Source organism: Syngnathus typhle, linkage group LG21, assembly GCF_033458585.1.
Source record: "Syngnathus typhle isolate RoL2023-S1 ecotype Sweden linkage group LG21, RoL_Styp_1.0, whole genome shotgun sequence".
NCBI classification, from domain to species: domain Eukaryota; kingdom Metazoa; phylum Chordata; class Actinopteri; order Syngnathiformes; family Syngnathidae; genus Syngnathus; species Syngnathus typhle.
This window is the reverse complement of record NC_083758.1, coordinates 7,553,439-7,569,593: the sequence shown is the minus strand read 5'-3', so window position 1 is coordinate 7,569,593 and position 16,155 is coordinate 7,553,439. Positions and strand designations below refer to the sequence as shown.

Genomic DNA, 16,155 nt, shown 5'->3' with positions numbered 1-16,155 from the left:
GTTATAACGGCAATAATATGATTACAAATAACATCTTTGGGTGGTTTGTACAGCGACGTGTGAGCAGCAGTTGAGTTATGGAAATGGCCGATTTGCATCGACAGACAGGAAGTGCTTGAAAAGCAGGTTCAGGGCGAGCAAATGAACACCTGATGAATCAGGATTAAAAAAAGTTTTTTTTTTATCAAACATTAAAAATCGTACAGTGTTAAGTATTTTAAAGGAGGTGCACGTGACCTACAACTGTTATGCCAACGCATGATGTCACCTTTCTCGACAAGCCTGTTTGGTCAGGACGGAGGATAACAACGCCACCACCAGCCTCATTGTTGACACAGCCTGTTTGTGAACGTTACGCAAACGCACACACAGACGCACACGTGACCGTACTTTGCATATTTGGCGTCTCTGCAGAGAACAACATGGTGGAGCAAACACGAGGGCCGAGACGCGCCGCCAACGCCGTCGTCGGCTCGTCCACCCCCCAGGCAGGACCTGGTGATGACATCACGGGCCCCCTGTTGGACGGCACTTTCAGGTTTACTTGAGTCCATCCAACTTTAGGGGCACAAAAAATGAATAAATTAATTTTAACCCAGTTCCTGGAAGTGTCCCAATATTTTTGTGCCTAGTGTGTACGTGAAGGCCGATCGAGGTTGAACTTAATTTCTATTTTAACGCAGGAGCGCGAGCCTGTCCACGCGGTCGGTGGGTCGCCAGCTGGCTGCCATCGGGGACCAGCTGGACCGGAATCGAACCCAGAACCCACGGGTCCGGTAAAGTCACCGCCCATCCACGTCCCGAATTGTGTCGACAAACTAAAGCGTTGTTGTTGTTGTTGTTGTTCCATAGTGAAGTGAGGCGACCATTGTGGGGCTTGCGGATTGAAAGTGGAGCATTCTGGGTAATGACAAATCCGACTTCAATGTTCCGCTGTCGCATTGCGTCAAGTAAAAAAGAATTTCCCGTCCCCAGTTGTCCACATTCCAACCGGAAAGCTGCAGCGATCTCACCGGCGGCGCGCTTCTGACGGCGGCTCTTTTGCTTCTGGGTTGGCAGAACAGGCCTTAAGCAGGACTTTTGGCAAGAAAAAAAAAAAAAGGAATGCCCCTTTTGGGTTTTTGCTGTTTACTTTGCTTTATATTTGATATCGATTTGACAAAAACACACACCAAGAAAGTTGTTTTTCTACAGCCCCTATCACCTTCTATCCATACATTTAAATCATTATGTGAATAATTCTATATACATATATGTATATAAAGTATATACCGTATACATATATGTACATATACATACACACTATATATACAAACAAATACAGTATATACTTTATATACATATATATAATTATATATATTGATTGATACAAAAATATATAAATATGCATGCTAATATTTGTGTCAAAAGTGTATACTAATATAAGTATACACATCTATGTATGTAGCAATTTTTAAGTCAAAAGTATTGGGACACTGGAGTGTCTTCTTACGTGAAGGGAGCTGGACTTTCTGTTTTTCACCAAAATAAAAATCGCTAGACTGCAAATGGTTGTTTTTAAAAGTCACTTTAGTTTGGAAGATATCAAATGGTCCATCTTTGTTCTTTTCAAGTTCCCACCTTTTGCGTTATTGTTCGTCATCGTCAGCTGGGTCGACGTGCGTGTATCCCTCGAAGGCCTTGCGGTTGCATCGCTTCAGCGTGGCGCCCAGCTGCCGGCCGGGCCCGACCTCGTAGACACAGGGGAAGCGTTGGCCGCGCGCCCGCTCAAATATTTCGTGCAGTGTCTGCTCCCACTTGACGGGCGCCGTCAGCTGCCGCGTCAGCTGGCGCCGCACGTGGTCCTCGCTCATGTAGCGCTTGCCATCCACGTTGGAGTAGACGTTGATCTCGGGACGACGTACCTGCGCAAAACGCACACATGACCTTCACAGCCTCCTTGGCAGAGGTAATAGCAGTCGAGCCCTGACCTCAATCTGTCGCAGAACATCTCGGAGGGGCTCGATTGCGGCGCTCATGAGCTCCGTGTGGAAGGCGCCGCTGACGGGGAGCATCTTGGTCCTGAGGAAGTGGAACCGCTTGGCGTTCTGCTGCAGGAAGTCAAGCGCCTGCCGGTGTCCGGCGATCACCCTGCCATCAGGGAAGAGGAAGGTGGCCACGGCGCACACGGGCTCCTCCAGCCCCAACTCGCGGCAGTGCTCCTTGGCCAGCAGGCAGGCGTGCTTGTATTGCGCCTGAGCCTTGCCCGCCACCGACAGCATCCCACTGGGTGCCAGCTCCGACGCCCGCTGCATGGCCTCGGCGCGCACCTTCACCGCGTACAGAGCTGAAGGAGAAAAAGAGGCGGAGTTTGGACGCCAGCGATGAAGACGTGGAGGCGTATTTACCTTCAGCGAAGCTCAGGGCGCCAGAGAAGACGAGTGCGGCAAACTCGCCCACGCTGAAGCCGGCGGCGGCGACGCAGGTCTCAATGGCCTGATGACACAAACACAAAGATTTGGGAAAAAAAAAAAAAAGAAGCTTATTGAGGGCTTCCTTTATGGCCACTTATACATATCAAACTTTGTGTGATTTAATTAAATAAATTTGATTTGACTCGATGTTTACTTTGGGATTTTGATGGTTGAGCTTCTCCACGGCAGCCAGGGAGATGACGAACACCGCCGGCTGGCAGTGCACCGTCTTTGTGAGTTCCTCCTCGGGGCCGTTTAGGCACAATGACAGCAGGTCGTAGCCGAGGATCTTCCGGGCCACCTCGAACATGTTTCCGACGTTGGGGTATCGCAAAAGCCCTCGACCCATGCCCACAAACTGACTGCCTTGGCCGGGGAAAAGAAGCACGGAGCGGTCCCCCGGGTCCTTCCAGGGTCTCGGCTCGGTCGGCGGGGAAGAAGGTGAGCCATTGCTGGGCTGGATGGTGGATAGCGTCCTTTGCAGTGGGAACCGCAGTCTGATCAAGCGGACGGAGGCTGCAACCAGCGAGGGCGACATGAGCTATAATATAAATGTAATTAAATATCAACAAAGTACATTTGGCGTGGAAATAACATGCGTGAATGGTTCGGCATGTAGCGCTACGGAGGCGGCCATATTTGAATCTGTCACCGACGTTCACTTCCGGGTTGTACTAGCGTTCATTTCCGGGTTTTGATACTTGCGTTTTGTGTTGCTTGCACTTTTTGCTGCCGTCTTGTGGTCTTACGTGGTTACTACATAAATCAGTCGCGAAAATAAAAAGCAGTAACCTGACGAGAAGTGATCAAATTACTTCAAATTCAAGTCTTACGTGAACATTTTTAGAAGCAAATGAAAAGCCAACTTGATTCTCATTAAAAATGTTTTAATTCTTGTAAAACAAGACTTCACTTATTAAACAGATTCATTATTACTTTTCCCTAATAAAAGTACAACTATATTCTTGTAAGATGAATGATAGATGTTTTTAAAAATGTAAGCAATCTGCAGCATTAATTAACCATCAAATGTATTATACAAAAAAAATGTAAATCTCTGTCCTCCTGAAATGTGGACTTTGTCGCAGCTCTTGCTGTCAGTCACTATAAATACCAACACTGTGTTAATTTCCGGGTGGTCAGATTGTCCCGTTGGAACTTTCCGCAGCCTCGTCCGAGTCGTCCGACAGGTGTAGCGCCTCCATGTTCTCCTCCGGCGTGTGCCGGTACTCCTTGAGCGCGCCGAGATTGCGAGCATCTCGGATCTTGAACTTGGAGATGAACTCATTGCTGGCCAGGGCGCCCTCTTTCTTGGGACACGAATGTTTGGTGGAGCGATGTTCCAAACGTTCTAGAATAAAGACATTAACATGATTGTAGTATTTAGCTCAGAGATGTGAAACGTAAAAAGCGTATGAACCTCCAGGGCCGATGGGCTTCATGAGGCGGTTGAGTTGGACGTTCCAGTGGCGGACATGTTGACTGGCGTTCCTTAACTTCTCCTGCACTTCCTGGAATGGAGACATCCAAATTAGAACGGCGTTACAGTGCAAACGTGAAAGCGGGCAAAGGATTGATCACCTCCAAATGCTGGTGGCTTCTCTGCCGTGACGCCTGCAAATCTCGGAGCTCAAGGGATGCTGAGTGAAGGGCGTCGGGAGCCTGGAGGTCCACGTCGTGGTCCGTGTCGGGCGTGTCGCTGTCCTCGTCGGGGCTGAGGCGGCGCAGGACCCGCTGCTGCTCCTGGAGAAGCTGGAACTGCTGCTTCTTCTCCTCTTCGGCCTCCAGCAGTCTATAAGCGGGACAGCAAAAATCGAGGATATTCATTTATTGCATTTATTTAAGTCTTTAAGATGTCTTGTGTGTTCGGGTGCGAGTGACCTCTCCAGCTCCTGCCTGGCCCTCTCCTCCTCCATCCGCGCCTGGATCTCCATGTTGAGCGCGGCCTCCATTTTGCGCTGCGTGACCTCCAGCTCTTGTATCCTCTGCCGCTGCTGCTCGGCCTCCTTGGCCCTCTCCTGCATCTCCGCCCTCATGCTCTCCCTCATCTGGCACCACCACATCAAGCGAGCATTTATTATTCACCAAAAACTGTGCCTAAAAAAACATCAACCAACTGACCATCTGGGCCTCTTCAAGTTGTCTCTCCAGCTCCATCTGAACTTCCCTCTGCTTCCTCCTCTCCCGTTCCTCCACCTCCCGCCGCCGGGTTTCCAGCTCCCGCGCGTGCTACGAGACACAAAATTGTGAAGACCTGCATAAGCGTCCCTAATGAAGTGTCCCCAAGTCGGACCTGTATGATGCTCTCTATCTCCAAGTCCTGCCGGTCCTTATCAGCGTGCTCCGCCTCCAAGTTGCTGGAGTCTTCCGATTGGCTGCTGCAGCTGCTGCGGGCACTGCAGCTGCGTTCCCGTTGGCTGTGCTCCCGCTGAACCCGCCTCTTGACCTTCAGCTCGCGGTGCAGCGACGGCTTGCCCTCGCTCTGAAGACGCAGGGCCGTCTGCACGGCTGGATACGCGCACACGCACGCTTGGTTCCCATCCAGTTATGACGATTCGAAAGCGCGTCGCACCCACCTTGCGTCCACTCAACTTTCTGTCTCTGGTCCGACGCGCTCATCTCGTACGTTTTGTTGTGAGTTTTGACGCAGAACAAGCAACGTTTGCCTTCTCTGTCCGGAATGGGCTGCAATGAGCAGATGATTAGAACCATCCAAGTGCCCATCCTGCCGCCCCCCCCAACTGACCTCGATGACGCAGGTCTTGTCCAGGTGGATCTCTCCTCGTTTGTCTTTCAGGTCCTCGCCGACGTAGTAGGCCATGGAGGACGGTTTGAGTACGAACCAGCGCTCCGTCCAGTTCCGCCGCACGTGACCTTTTTTCCACATGTAGCCCTGCCGCCGTCATGTCACATTATAAGATCGAATTCCAGTAAACGGCGGCCGGCTCACGCACCCGCTTTAGGACGTTGTGGTACATCTCCAGGAAGACCTCGTGTAGGGCCAGGCTGAAGGCCTCGGCGCCGGTGAAGCGCAGCAGGCGTCCGGCATCCATGTGCTCCAGGAAACTCCAAACGGACAAGCCTTCTTCATGCAGCTCTGGATTCTGGGAGACCAAGTCCTCCAGGGGCTTGCCGTCCCATTCCTGACTCATGGCGCTGCAGATTTTCTTCAGGAGATATTCCACCTTGTTCAATCATTAATATATTGTTAGTAAGATACAAGGAACATTTTTTCATACCTGGAGAGCAAATTTAATTTCTCTTTGGGATTATAATAGGTATGATAAATTGACATACCGTAATTTTCAGACTATAAGTCGCACCGGAGTATAAGTCGCACCAGCCATAAAATGCCCAAAAAAGTGAAAAAAAACATACATATGTACGTATATAAGTCGCTCCTGAGTATAAGTCTAACCCTAACCCTAACCCCCACCCAAACTATAAAAAAAAACACGACTTATAGTCCGAAAATTACGGTACATATATAATAAAGAAAGAAAATGAAGGTGTTTATTTTATTCCTGGGACTCAGGAAAGGTGCAAAAAAAATTCCTGGGAAATCACAGGAAGGAAGAGCCTCATTAACTGTAAAGTTGAAAAACGTCCCGCCCGGCTTTTCCGCCCCCCCCCCCCCTCCCTCGCTTACCTCCTGCGGGATCATGACCAGCGGGTAGCGGTCCTCGGAGAGGAGGTTAAACAGGCAAAAGAGCTTGAAGCAGTTCCTCTCGGACAACAGCGCCCCTTCTGGCGGCGGCCCCTTTCGGTTCTTCTTCATGGTCATCGTCCAGCACAGGTCGTCAAACTTCTCCTTGTCGAACATGCCTTCTTTCACCTGCAATGCGCAACATGGCGTTAGACACATTACAACGCCGGCAGGATTCCAAACAATACCTTATCCAGGATGTATTTATTGAGGTAAGGCATGTAGCCGTGATTGGACACGGGGCCGTCATCGTCGTCCTGGAAATGCTCCTCCAAGGCCACCGGGTCGTGTGGGATGTTCAGCACCGTGTACAAGTTGTGGGAAAGCACCTCAACGACAACAATTATCATATATGGTGAAAAGGCCAATTAAGACCATTTAAAATCCCTTTGGGTGACCCCAAACTTTTGAACGGTAGTGTAAATATTATTATAATAAAATATTATGAATTAAATATTGTAAATTATATCTTATATTTGTATAAGATTCTATATAATCTATGAATATAAGTATACATGTATATTATAAGATTTTTTACACAGAAGATTATATATATAATCTATAAATAATTATCTGAATAAATATATACATTACCGTTCAAAAGTTTGGGGTCACAAAATTGTTTGTAGTAGTGGGTAGTGTACATAACTGCAAATTTGACATGCAATTTTATCATGTGGATCAAATCAAATACCACAACACCATATTAAATACAAATAAATTAGATTCATTAGAAACACAATAATAAAGCAATAGAAAAGGGTGTGACTCTAAATAAAGGCCAGCACACAAACTTATTCTTGGCCTCATTTTTTCTTTTTTTTTTTAAATGAGACATAAAAACTAACACACAGGAGCAGGAAGAAATTGCGACATGTCAGGGCAGCTTTCCACAAGTTCCCTGGAATCTTTTCACCTAGCGGAGCTTCCACTCAAGCAAGCAGGAAGTATTAAAAAAAACACATTCGACATGATTAGAATTTATTTTAAAGCAAGTGATGGTGATGTTAAATATTTGACATTTATTTGAACTTCAGACAACAACACACAAAAAAAAACAGGAGCATGACTAGAAAGGAAAAGTCCACTTTAATGCCCTTTGCCCTTCCAGTGCTTCCCCCCTCCACGTCAATAAAAACTCGCAACTTACCTTCAACTGAGATTTGGACACTTTCCCGCACTTCTCCACATCCAGCGAGGTGAACGCGTACCAGATGGACTTGAGCAGCTCCGATTTGAAGTCCATTTTTGTTTTTTCTTCTTTCCACCCCCTCCTCGCCGGTGCGCGCAGCTCAGCTCAGCTCGCTTACATGTCGCGCAGATGCGGTGGTGGGGGTCGGGCAAACTGGGCCAGTGCAAAGGGCAAAAGCGGGGAAAACATGTCAGCAGATGTGGAGCGGCAAAGCGCTATTTTCTTCCTCAAAGCACAAACTGAGTGGGTGTCATTTTTTTCTACACAAGCCCAAAGTTGCTTAAATTCCTTGCAGCCTAAGCAAATAAGAGGATTCGCAGGACACGCCCATATTTGGTGACGTCACCGTGACATTGTTTTGGGGGAGGGTTTGTTATTATTACACTTGCATACTTCTGCTTTTACAAATGTGCTCCTTTCTGCGTGTCGGGACTTTCCCGAGGGAACGACAACAACTTCCCAGACGACCCCCCCCCCCCAAGGGCTCTAGTTATTTTTCTGTGAGGGTCACAGTGGGGGTTAAATGAGGCCGGTGCAGTGAAGCGCATAATGTAGGCTAATCAATAGTATAATGAGGTCCTGGAAATGGAGCGCTGACGCAGACATTCATCGTTGAAAACTTTCGGATTTAACGATTTGCCGTTGTTGGGTAATCATCAGTGTGTGGCGTTTGCAATTATGCACGCCGCCATCATTTCCAAAGTTGGTTCAGAGGAGGTTATGGATCTCAATCTTCACGACCAGATCGATATAATCTACGACGGACACGTAAAACATTCATCCGTGCTTTATTGTTGTGTGGATACATGATAGAAAAATGACGACAGACGACATTCAAGACAGACCCGTAAACATTTCACATCGCAGCTTTAGCACCGAACGTGACGTTAAATTATTTTTGTCATCAATGAACCCCCAATTTATTTTTTCAAATGACTCTTTAGACCAAATAAGATTTGATTTAAAAAAAGAAAAGCATCTGAATTGCTGTGTATCCATGCACATGCACCAAAGACTCGCCGTAATAACCCAGGCTAAACTTAGCTCCAACTCAACATATCACTTGACCACGCCACTTGGCTGACATCTTTTTCACGAATGTAAAACGTTACTCATGCTTTCAACGACACCACAACAACACAAAACCAATTTGTATTAATTTGCCACAACGCGTTGCCGTTGCCGCGGCGCTAGCCTGTTAGCTAAGAGACACGCCAAAGCGATGCCGCCGATTTGGGTGAAGGCCAATCCGAGCACGGTGGCGGCGATGTGGAACACGTTGTCGTTGACCAAGCTGAAGACTTTGCGGAAGCATCCGTGGGGGTGGATGCCGGCGGCGACCACGCCCTCGTTGTCCTCCGAGGGCAGCGGCCTGTTCCTGCAGCCTTTGCGCCGCGTGCAGCAACTGTCCGGCAAAGACCCCACGGAGGCGTTCTCGTTGGGCAGGAAGGTCATATGCTGGAAGGCCCAGTCCGACGTCAGCCAGTCGCGCCATCCTTCGGCCCCGCAGCAACGCAGCGCCCTCTGTAGGCTATCTAGCGCGTCGGCACGGCCTTCGTCCTCGGTGTATCCGGCCACGGCTCGCTGGAGGCCGCTACGAAACCCCCCGGCGATGTCCTCCCGGTAGAAGAGACCGCAGAGTCCGCCGGACAAACCCGCCACCAGCGCCGCCAGCTGGAAGAAGCCGTACGCCCTCAGAACGTACGGGAGGTTGGCCGTCACCCCGAGACAACCCAGGAAGCCCCAGACGGTGACGGCCGCGCCGGTGACCAGCAGAATGACGGGCGCGTTGGGGTAGCGGTTGGCGGACAGCAGCATGAAGTCGGCCAGGGAAATCTGCGCCCACACGCCCAAGGTGAAGAGAGCCAAGCCGGCCGCCCAAAAGAGGCAGCTGAAGGCGAGAAGACCCAGACGGAGGAGGTGCATGACGCCCACCGGGCGGCGACGAGGGGCAGCCACGGCGGGCAGAGGAGCAGGGGGCGGGACCTGGGATATTTCGGGAGGCGAGGAGAGGCGGCGACACGGCTGGTAGAGGAGGTGGTGGTCCTCCTGCTCTTGGTAGGGGGGGAGCAGGTAGCCAGGGATGGCGGAGGCGCGGCGAGGGTACGGCGGCGGCGTGAGGAGGTTGAGGCTACGCGGGGAGGACAGTCTCCGGATGGCTAGCTGCTCGTGGTCCCGCTCCACAGCATGCCTGCTGGGGCTGGGCCGGGCCGAGAAGGACTGTGGACGCAGTGGCGAGCTCATCATCCCCGCTCGGGCTTTATCTCCTCTCCATTTTACGCCCCCTCCTCTTCTTCCTCTTTATGACCGGTTATTAATCCGCCACCTGCGCCTCCGACGCCGGTCGAGGCGTAAATCACGATGACGGCCCGTGTGATGTCTGCGGCGTTATCTGCATGCGCAGACGTCGCTCCGACTTCCATTTTGTCCGTTGATTCTCGGCGTCCTTTCCAAGTGAACGGACGCGTGGCGAGAAATCCGTCCCGCGCTCAATGAGAAAAGACTCGACGGGAAAATACTCGTGCACACCCTCTCCCGGCGTGGCGGGATTTAACTCGTTGTGTTCTTTTAGTACCACAAATGCGCTCGTTAAATTCGGACATGTCGGAAATTTCCATGGGGTTCGGAATATTAAACGCTTTCCGAGCAAAAGCAGATTTCTTACTGGCTATACGGAAAATACACGCAGCAAGTGCGCATGATGTTTTCCGCCACGAGAGGAAAAATTATTTTTTTGATCAATAATGCCACCCACGTTTTATGTGTTCTGTGCGATTACCACGGAAATGACTCACCTGCCACGTAGGACTTGAGATTTAAGAGCTTCCTCCGCCGCCGTTCTGGAAATAGCTGTGGTGAGCAAATGTCGAAGCGAGACACCTAAAATGATGGCAAACAATGAAGATAGATAACGAAGTCTACCCGAAGACAGTGACGTTACCTACCTTCATTCTTGCCTTTTGGTCAATTTCTCTTTTCAACTTTCTGCTCCAAAAACCTGGAAGATGATGCAACATATCATGAAACGGCTTTTTCGTTTCAGCGTGGTCATTTAAAACGTCTCGGGTAATTAAAGGTTAAAAACAATGAATACTTTGGAGGGAAAAAAAGTCAACTTTACTTCATATCATTTGCTTACATATGCCCTATTATTGTGATTGAGAGAAAAGAACATTTAAGTGTCCAACGCGGCGGCGTTCAAGTCCACGATGTGCTCCACGTGCGTCTCCATGTGTTTCTTGAGATTAGCCTTGGATGCGAAGCTCTTCCGACAGATGTCGCAGTTGGGCTTGGGCGGCTTGGCCACGCCCGAATGGCCGCGCTTGTGCCAGGCCAGCTCGGACGAGCTCTTGAACCTGAGCTGGCAGGCGTCGCAGGCGTAGGGTCGCTCGCCCGTGTGGAGGCGGCGGTGCAGCTGCGCCTCGCCGGGGGTGAGGAAGGCTTTGTCGCAGTAGCCGCAAGGGAAGGGCCTCTCGCCCGTGTGGATGAGGTGGTGTCGGGTGAGCGCCGTGGCTTTGGCGAAGCCCTTGTTGCAGTAGGCGCAGGGGTAAGGCCGGGCGCCGGTGTGCGAGACGGCGTGCTCCCGCTGCGTCTTCTTGCTCTTGAAGCGCTTGGGGCAAAGCGGGCAGCCGAAGGGCCGCTCGTCCGTGTGCGAGCGCTGATGTTTGGAGAGCTCGCCCTGGGACAGGAAGGCCTTCCCGCACTGGGAGCACAGGAAGGGCTTCTCGCCCGTGTGCATCCTCTCGTGGCGTGCCAGCACAGAGGCCAGGGTGAACCTTTTGGCGCAGTGCGAGCACTGGAAAGGCCGCTCGCCCGTGTGCACGCGGAGGTGCTTGACCAGCATGAAGCGCAGCGAGAACTGCTTGCCGCACTGGCCGCAGCGGTGCGGCCGCTCGCCCGTGTGCGCGGCCATGTGCCGCTTCACGTCCGAGCGCCGCGTGTACGTCTTCTCGCAGCGCGGGCACTTGAACTGTCGCTTCACCTGATGCGTCTGCCGGTGCAGCGAGCGCGCCGCCAGCGACTCGAAGGCCTCGCCGCACTGCGGGCACACGTAGCGCTTGGCCACGTGCGACTTCCTGTGCTCCAGCAGCTCGTCGGCCGAGGCGAAGTCGCGGCTGCAGATGGAGCAGATGTGCGGCAGGCGGTCGCCGTCCGAGTGGCTGCGCTTGTGGTGGGCGGTCAGCGCACGCAGGTTGGCGAAGGAGGCGTGGCACGACGAGCAGGCGAAGGAGACGGCGGCGGCGTGCGACTTGCCCTGGTGCTTGGCGAGGTCCCACGAGTGCTGGAAGGTGCAGTCGCACTGAGAGCAGCGGAAGGGCCGCTCGCCCGTGTGGGTCAGCTGGTGGCGCCGCACGTCCGACGTACGCGTGAATGTCCGGCCGCACGTCTCGCACGCCAGAGCTTTTTGCCTGCTGGAGTCCTGGCGGAAACTTCCGGAGCTAACCGGCGCATCGTCCGGCTGCTCCTCATCTCCTTTGGGGAGAAGCTTAATAGATGTGAAAATTTCATCCGATTCGGAAGGAATCGGAGCCGCGTTGGATCCTGACAGTTTGCCGTAGTCCTCGTTGCGAACGCTCTGCATGTGGAAGTGCGGCGGGCTGTCGACGTCCGAGTGGTGGAAAGGACACTGTGAGCATGTGAAGATGATGGAGGTCATCTCATTGGAATTGCCTGTGGGTGGAATCATAAACAAACGAGCAATATGACTAGATTGACTAAGAATGACAGTTTGGGGTCAAATAAAAATAATAACATTTTGTGGGGCTCACCGGATCACACGCTTACCTTTGTCACTTCCTTTAATGGCGATCACAGACGAGGTAACTGGGTGGTCAGCTTGAATGCTGAGGGAGAAAAGTATATTTTTGTAGTCCGTTTCACTTCCGGCCCAAAAAGAGCTGGGACAGGCTTCAGCTTACCTTTTTAAGTCACACCAGCCGGTGGAAGCTTCCACTAGTGGAATGGACGAGTGCTGCATTTCACCAACAGGAAGCTCCGTGGCATTAGTTGTCACGTCGTCTTCTGCAGAAAGCTCCTTTGCTTCGGTGTCAGGCTGGACGCCATCCTTAGCCTCCTCAAAGACATCTTGAATTGTAAATTGCTGGCTCCTTGCTGTTTCGCTATCAATACTATCCTTTCTCAATGCAAATGTTTTGGTCAGCTTTTCCAGCGCTTTGGCCACGGCCAACGTTTCGCCCGTGGCGTCCTCCGCGGGCGACACCTCCACCTCGTAGAGATTCGTCTGACCTTCGGTCGTCACTTCTTGGACGTCCACCTCGGTGTAGATGGTCACCACGCTGAACTGCTCAGGATGGAGGAGGTTGGAATAGTTGTGGACAGACTCCGGAGCCAGGGAGATGTTTGATTTTTGAGAGGGCGGGATGGACAGAGCGGACATGATGCAGCTGCCAATCGTGGATGAGGGGCCGTCTGGGGGAAAAAAAAAAACAAGAATTTACGAGTTACGAATTGAAGCATCAGGATGAAGATTCCAAGATCCACTTACGTTGTATGTTAAAAAGTCCAGCAGTTCTGCAGTGCTCAAAAATTGAAGGCAGCTCTTCTGGCACGGACCGGACGCACTCGCCCAAAATGGCGGGAGCCGAGCCAAGCCAGGCTGCCGTCTGGAATCAAAATTTGTCATTTCCCTGATAGATAGATAAATAAATAGAAAATAACAAGACAAAGTGGACTTAATACCTGCTTGAGGTCTGGTACTGGGATCAGATTCTCTAATTTTGTGAGCAGCTCCCAAAGTAACGCATGTAGGGCTGCATCATACTTTTGGCCATATTCAACGGGGAACACCTCCTATAAGAATCTAAATACTTACAAAAATGATGAATTTCACAATGTAAACATATGTTGACCCGACCTGAAAGAAGTAAGCTCGTTCCGCCGGATCCTTCAAGAGGCTCTGAATCAGAGCGACGAAAGTGGACTCTGCTGTTTTCACCTCGTCGTCGCTCTGCGGGCAAACATTTATTATACACGTGAACTAAAATAAGAAGCTGATGATGTCATTCCTGCACTTACATCTGGAGCTACTGGGAGTCTTTCTAAGTGACTGTGGATCATCTGGGAGTCCACAGAGCCCCGGGCAGAACCTTTGCACAGCTCTAGGATCAGCTGAACAGGAAACGATAAGACTCTTTTCTCTCATTTCAAAACAAATGCAAGTACTCTATACCCTTGCTCTGAGGCCCAGGATGAGCTGGTCACGTGGCTTGTGGTTCATCAGTTCGGGCACCGCTTCGGTCACAGCGTACACAAAGTCCTGGAGTTTCTGGTAGTTCATCACATCTTTCTGCTGGGCCAGTTGCCACATGGCAGCTGAGCACAACTGCAAAGGGGGCACCAGTTGGCGGAGGGTCGACAAGGGTGGGACAGCTTCTGAAAAATACAATCATTTAATCAGGCATTCAATTGAATTATTCTTCAAATATCAATATAATTGCAATGTCATTTTAACCTATACGTGTGACTGTTTTTTTAGATGTTCACAGGAAAGGAAATCTATTTTACCTGCCCAAAAAAACTAACGCAACACCACGAGCCTGAGTGACTTGCAAGAGCATTTTGAATTGACCCCCCCCCCCCCCCCCACGCTAAACAGCAAGCTAACATAAACAGACAAGACCAAGAGTTCATTTTTCAAATACATACGGTTCATTTTCGATATTTTTTTCTCACAAGAAGGTCAGAGGGTTTACAAAGTCTTCCGTGGTCTTGATAAAAAATATAATAAAGGTAATGTTTTAATATGCGGTTAGCATGCGCTAACACGACGCAAGCATTCTTGCCCTCACAGTCACTCTCCGACATTTCCGCTTTTCAAAATAAGAGGGAAAACAAACTGACTGTTTTTCAGAATATGATTAAACGATTTCCACAGAGTACTTCGTAATTGTGAGCATTTTGAGACATTTTTAAGCTCCAAATCAGAGACAAGTTCTTTTTCGCCGTGAAACAAATGTTTGTACCTCGCTTCAAAATAAAACGAGAATTGTCGTCCTCTCGCGAGGTCACGCGATATTACAATTCCTAGTCACATGAAACAGTCATCATTGTGCACACCCTATCTGCTTTTTTCCCCTCATCGTATAAAGCGGAAGAAATTAAATCAGCATTCAAAAAAGTGACGTTTTGTAGTAGGAGGCATGGACGAGGACGGACTTCCGATTGTAGGCTCTGGAGTCGATCTCCGGAAGGTTAGTGTCAAGTTAGCATGTTAGCCTAGCCAGGAAATGAATGTAAACAAAATGCATGTCGAGCACAGTTGTGTTTTTAAAGCAACTTTTGCCACTGACAGCACTCCCTTGCGTATATTTTTCACTCCAGAGTGAACATTTTAACACGTTGATGTCACATTTCCTACCTTAGGTTCCTGCCATTCAGCAGAGAAGAATTGTTGCTTTTCTCAACCAGTTCATCGTCCACACAGTTCGCTTCCTCAACAACTTTTCCACAGTGTGTGAAGAGGTTTGTGGATTTTTCCTCAGACGTGTAATCCTTAAAAACAACAATAATATCTTGAATTTTCCTCCACAGAAACTTGCCAATGTATCCCTGCGCATCCAACAGATTGAGACCACGCTGTGTATCTTGGAAGCCAAGGTTGGTTCTTTCTTCTTCTCCTTTTCCACATCAGAACTCCTCCCTGATGGAATATTATCCAACGGTGAGCAGCTGTCCTCCATCCCCGGACTGGAGGACGTCACTGTAGATACAGTCAAACAAGGAGTCCAGACCAACGGCACCAGTGCTTCTGATCCTGGTCTGACAGAAGGTCCACCTGCTGTGATGCTTCCTCCTCCTGAGGTACAAACAGGTCATTAATGTACGGTTATCTTTTATGAAATATTTACCGTTCTCTTTTAGCCATCTCACGCTGTCCCAGATGACGTGACGACGCCTAAAAGCGAGGAGACAAACATCATGACAGTGGCCAAGGATCCACGCTACGCTAGATATCTGAAGATGGTTCAAGTGGTGTGTGAAATTTTGTATTATCGCGCTCATACTTTTTCAGACGTACCATGTCAGACGTCGTTGTTTGCAGGGTGTTCCCGTTATGGCCATCCGGAATAAAATGAGCATGGAAGGTTTGGATCCAGACTTGCTTGAGTGAGTTTTGCAAATGTCCTCCTTTGAGTTTTGTTGTGTTTTCCTGCTTTAACGTGACACTCTCCTGCTGACGGCAGCAAGCCCAACGCCCCCGTGCCGGATGTGGGAATGAAAAACAGCGAGGAGCTCGATGCGAACGCTTCGGATAGCGAGTCGTCCTTCAGCGACTGAGGTCGAGATGAATGCCACCTGGCCTGCGCTGGCCATCTGATGAAGTGAGCAACCTGGGAGAGGGCTAGCAGACGCTAATGTGGAGAATTAGCCAATTGCACAAGCTCCAGATAAAGCATTTAGTAGTTATTCCACTCAACTAAATGTTGGACAGTCAAAAATGTTCAATGAGGACGTTGTAGTTCTCTGTGTTAGAATGGCATTTACTAACATTTAACTTTTTAAGATATTTTCACCCTAAACGTGGCTATTCTGTTATTGCATAATGGTAAAAATTGTCCATAGGAGTGAATTTGAGGAAAATGGATGGAATTATGAGATATTGCGACGTGGTGGACAATAGCGGTACTTTCAGAGAATGATTTGTGTTTTAACTGTCAACCTGAGCAACATTTGTTAACTATTAGTGCCTAAATAAAATACAGTGATGCTATTTCATAACGTTTTTGAAATTATTTTGTTGGAACAGTAACTGCCATACAAATCACCACCACAGGAGGGCGACA

General features: G+C 49.7%; 5 protein-coding genes across 8 annotated transcripts; 1 reads left to right on the top strand and 4 right to left on the bottom strand.

Annotated features, from left to right (window-relative positions):
* Nucleotides 1-157: 157 nt before the first annotated feature.
* On the bottom strand, nucleotides 158-3,110 carry mcat (malonyl CoA:ACP acyltransferase (mitochondrial)). 2 transcript variants are annotated; one of them, XM_061268374.1, is made up of 5 exons: nucleotides 2,608-3,110; nucleotides 2,388-2,475; nucleotides 1,971-2,326; nucleotides 1,621-1,904; nucleotides 158-558 (listed from the first exon to the last, which is right to left on the bottom strand). In XM_061268374.1, exons 1-4 carry the CDS (start codon nucleotides 2,989-2,991, stop codon nucleotides 1,629-1,631), a joined length of 1,104 nt encoding a protein of 367 aa, XP_061124358.1. In that variant the 5' UTR covers nucleotides 2,992-3,110; the 3' UTR covers nucleotides 158-558; nucleotides 1,621-1,628. The 2 variants fall into 2 exon arrangements, with proteins under 2 accessions (XP_061124358.1, XP_061124357.1); XM_061268373.1 differs by lacking the exon at nucleotides 158-558 and having other exon boundaries at nucleotides 1,551-1,904.
* A 213-nt stretch (nucleotides 3,111-3,323) lies between these two features.
* LOC133145166 (differentially expressed in FDCP 6 homolog) lies at nucleotides 3,324-10,437 on the bottom strand. Of its 2 annotated transcripts, XM_061268332.1 has the most exons (14): nucleotides 10,297-10,437; nucleotides 10,147-10,231; nucleotides 7,310-7,504; nucleotides 6,348-6,488; nucleotides 6,103-6,288; nucleotides 5,408-5,638; nucleotides 5,200-5,346; nucleotides 5,030-5,138; nucleotides 4,747-4,961; nucleotides 4,575-4,682; nucleotides 4,335-4,501; nucleotides 4,035-4,245; nucleotides 3,874-3,964; nucleotides 3,324-3,804 (listed from the first exon to the last, which is right to left on the bottom strand). In XM_061268332.1, exons 3-14 carry the CDS (start codon nucleotides 7,403-7,405, stop codon nucleotides 3,593-3,595), a joined length of 1,914 nt encoding a protein of 637 aa, XP_061124316.1. In that variant the 5' UTR covers nucleotides 7,406-7,504; nucleotides 10,147-10,231; nucleotides 10,297-10,437; the 3' UTR covers nucleotides 3,324-3,592. The 2 variants fall into 2 exon arrangements, with proteins under 2 accessions (XP_061124316.1, XP_061124315.1); XM_061268331.1 differs by lacking the exons at nucleotides 10,147-10,231; nucleotides 10,297-10,437 and having other exon boundaries at nucleotides 7,310-7,661.
* On the bottom strand, nucleotides 8,124-10,138 carry LOC133145167 (tetraspanin-7-like). Its single transcript, XM_061268333.1, has one exon. The coding sequence runs from the start codon at nucleotides 9,596-9,598 to the stop codon at nucleotides 8,507-8,509; it is 1,092 nt and encodes a 363-aa protein (XP_061124317.1). The 5' UTR covers nucleotides 9,599-10,138; the 3' UTR covers nucleotides 8,124-8,506.
* Nucleotides 10,438-10,445: 8 nt separating the features above from the next.
* On the bottom strand, nucleotides 10,446-14,193 carry LOC133145164 (zinc finger protein 892-like). Of its 2 annotated transcripts, none has more exons than XM_061268329.1 (9): nucleotides 14,018-14,193; nucleotides 13,542-13,744; nucleotides 13,388-13,480; nucleotides 13,227-13,319; nucleotides 13,052-13,162; nucleotides 12,858-12,975; nucleotides 12,271-12,781; nucleotides 12,137-12,195; nucleotides 10,446-12,022 (listed from the first exon to the last, which is right to left on the bottom strand). In XM_061268329.1, exons 1-9 carry the CDS (start codon nucleotides 14,022-14,024, stop codon nucleotides 10,527-10,529), a joined length of 2,691 nt encoding a protein of 896 aa, XP_061124313.1. In that variant the 5' UTR covers nucleotides 14,025-14,193; the 3' UTR covers nucleotides 10,446-10,526. The 2 variants fall into 2 exon arrangements, with proteins under 2 accessions (XP_061124313.1, XP_061124314.1); XM_061268330.1 differs by having other exon boundaries at nucleotides 14,045-14,187.
* A 180-nt stretch (nucleotides 14,194-14,373) lies between these two features.
* On the top strand, nucleotides 14,374-16,090 carry washc3 (WASH complex subunit 3). The gene is made up of 7 exons (XM_061268335.1): nucleotides 14,374-14,562; nucleotides 14,735-14,833; nucleotides 14,903-14,968; nucleotides 15,041-15,172; nucleotides 15,233-15,343; nucleotides 15,414-15,478; nucleotides 15,556-16,090. The coding sequence occupies exons 1-7, from the start codon at nucleotides 14,512-14,514 to the stop codon at nucleotides 15,647-15,649; spliced, it is 618 nt and encodes a 205-aa protein (XP_061124319.1). The 5' UTR covers nucleotides 14,374-14,511; the 3' UTR covers nucleotides 15,650-16,090.
* The last annotated feature ends 65 nt before the right edge of the window (nucleotides 16,091-16,155 follow it).

Bases quoted from the DNA above. Each gene is read 5' to 3' on its own strand.
- washc3 (XM_061268335.1), top strand. From the start codon at position 14,512: ATGGACGAGGACGGACTTCCGATTGTAGGCTCTGGAGTCGATCTCCGG. The intron at 14,834-14,902 runs GTTTGTGGATTT...TTTCCTCCACAG, and splicing joins TTTCCACAGTGTGTGAAGAG to AAACTTGCCAATGTATCCCT. The intron at 15,344-15,413 runs GTGTGTGAAATT...CGTTGTTTGCAG, and splicing joins ATCTGAAGATGGTTCAAGTG to GGTGTTCCCGTTATGGCCAT.
- LOC133145167 (XM_061268333.1), bottom strand. From the start codon at position 9,598: ATGATGAGCTCGCCACTGCGTCCACAGTCCTTCTCGGCCCGGCCCAGC.
- mcat (XM_061268374.1), bottom strand. From the start codon at position 2,991: ATGTCGCCCTCGCTGGTTGCAGCCTCCGTCCGCTTGATCAGACTGCGG. The intron at 2,476-2,607 runs GTAAACATCGAG...TTGTGTCATCAG, and splicing joins TCAACCATCAAAATCCCAAA to GCCATTGAGACCTGCGTCGC. The intron at 2,327-2,387 runs GTAAATACGCCT...TTTCTCCTTCAG, and splicing joins CGCCCTGAGCTTCGCTGAAG to CTCTGTACGCGGTGAAGGTG.
- LOC133145164 (XM_061268329.1), bottom strand. The intron at 13,320-13,387 runs GTAAGTGCAGGA...GTTTGCCCGCAG, and splicing joins GACTCCCAGTAGCTCCAGAT to AGCGACGACGAGGTGAAAAC. The intron at 12,023-12,136 runs GTAAGCGTGTGA...TTCCACCCACAG, and splicing joins CATTAAAGGAAGTGACAAAG to GCAATTCCAATGAGATGACC.
- LOC133145166 (XM_061268332.1), bottom strand. From the start codon at position 7,405: ATGGACTTCAAATCGGAGCTGCTCAAGTCCATCTGGTACGCGTTCACC. The intron at 6,489-7,309 runs GTAAGTTGCGAG...GTTGTCGTTGAG, and splicing joins TGTCCAAATCTCAGTTGAAG to GTGCTTTCCCACAACTTGTA. The intron at 5,347-5,407 runs GTGCGTGAGCCG...TGACGGCGGCAG, and splicing joins ACCACAACGTCCTAAAGCGG to GGCTACATGTGGAAAAAAGG.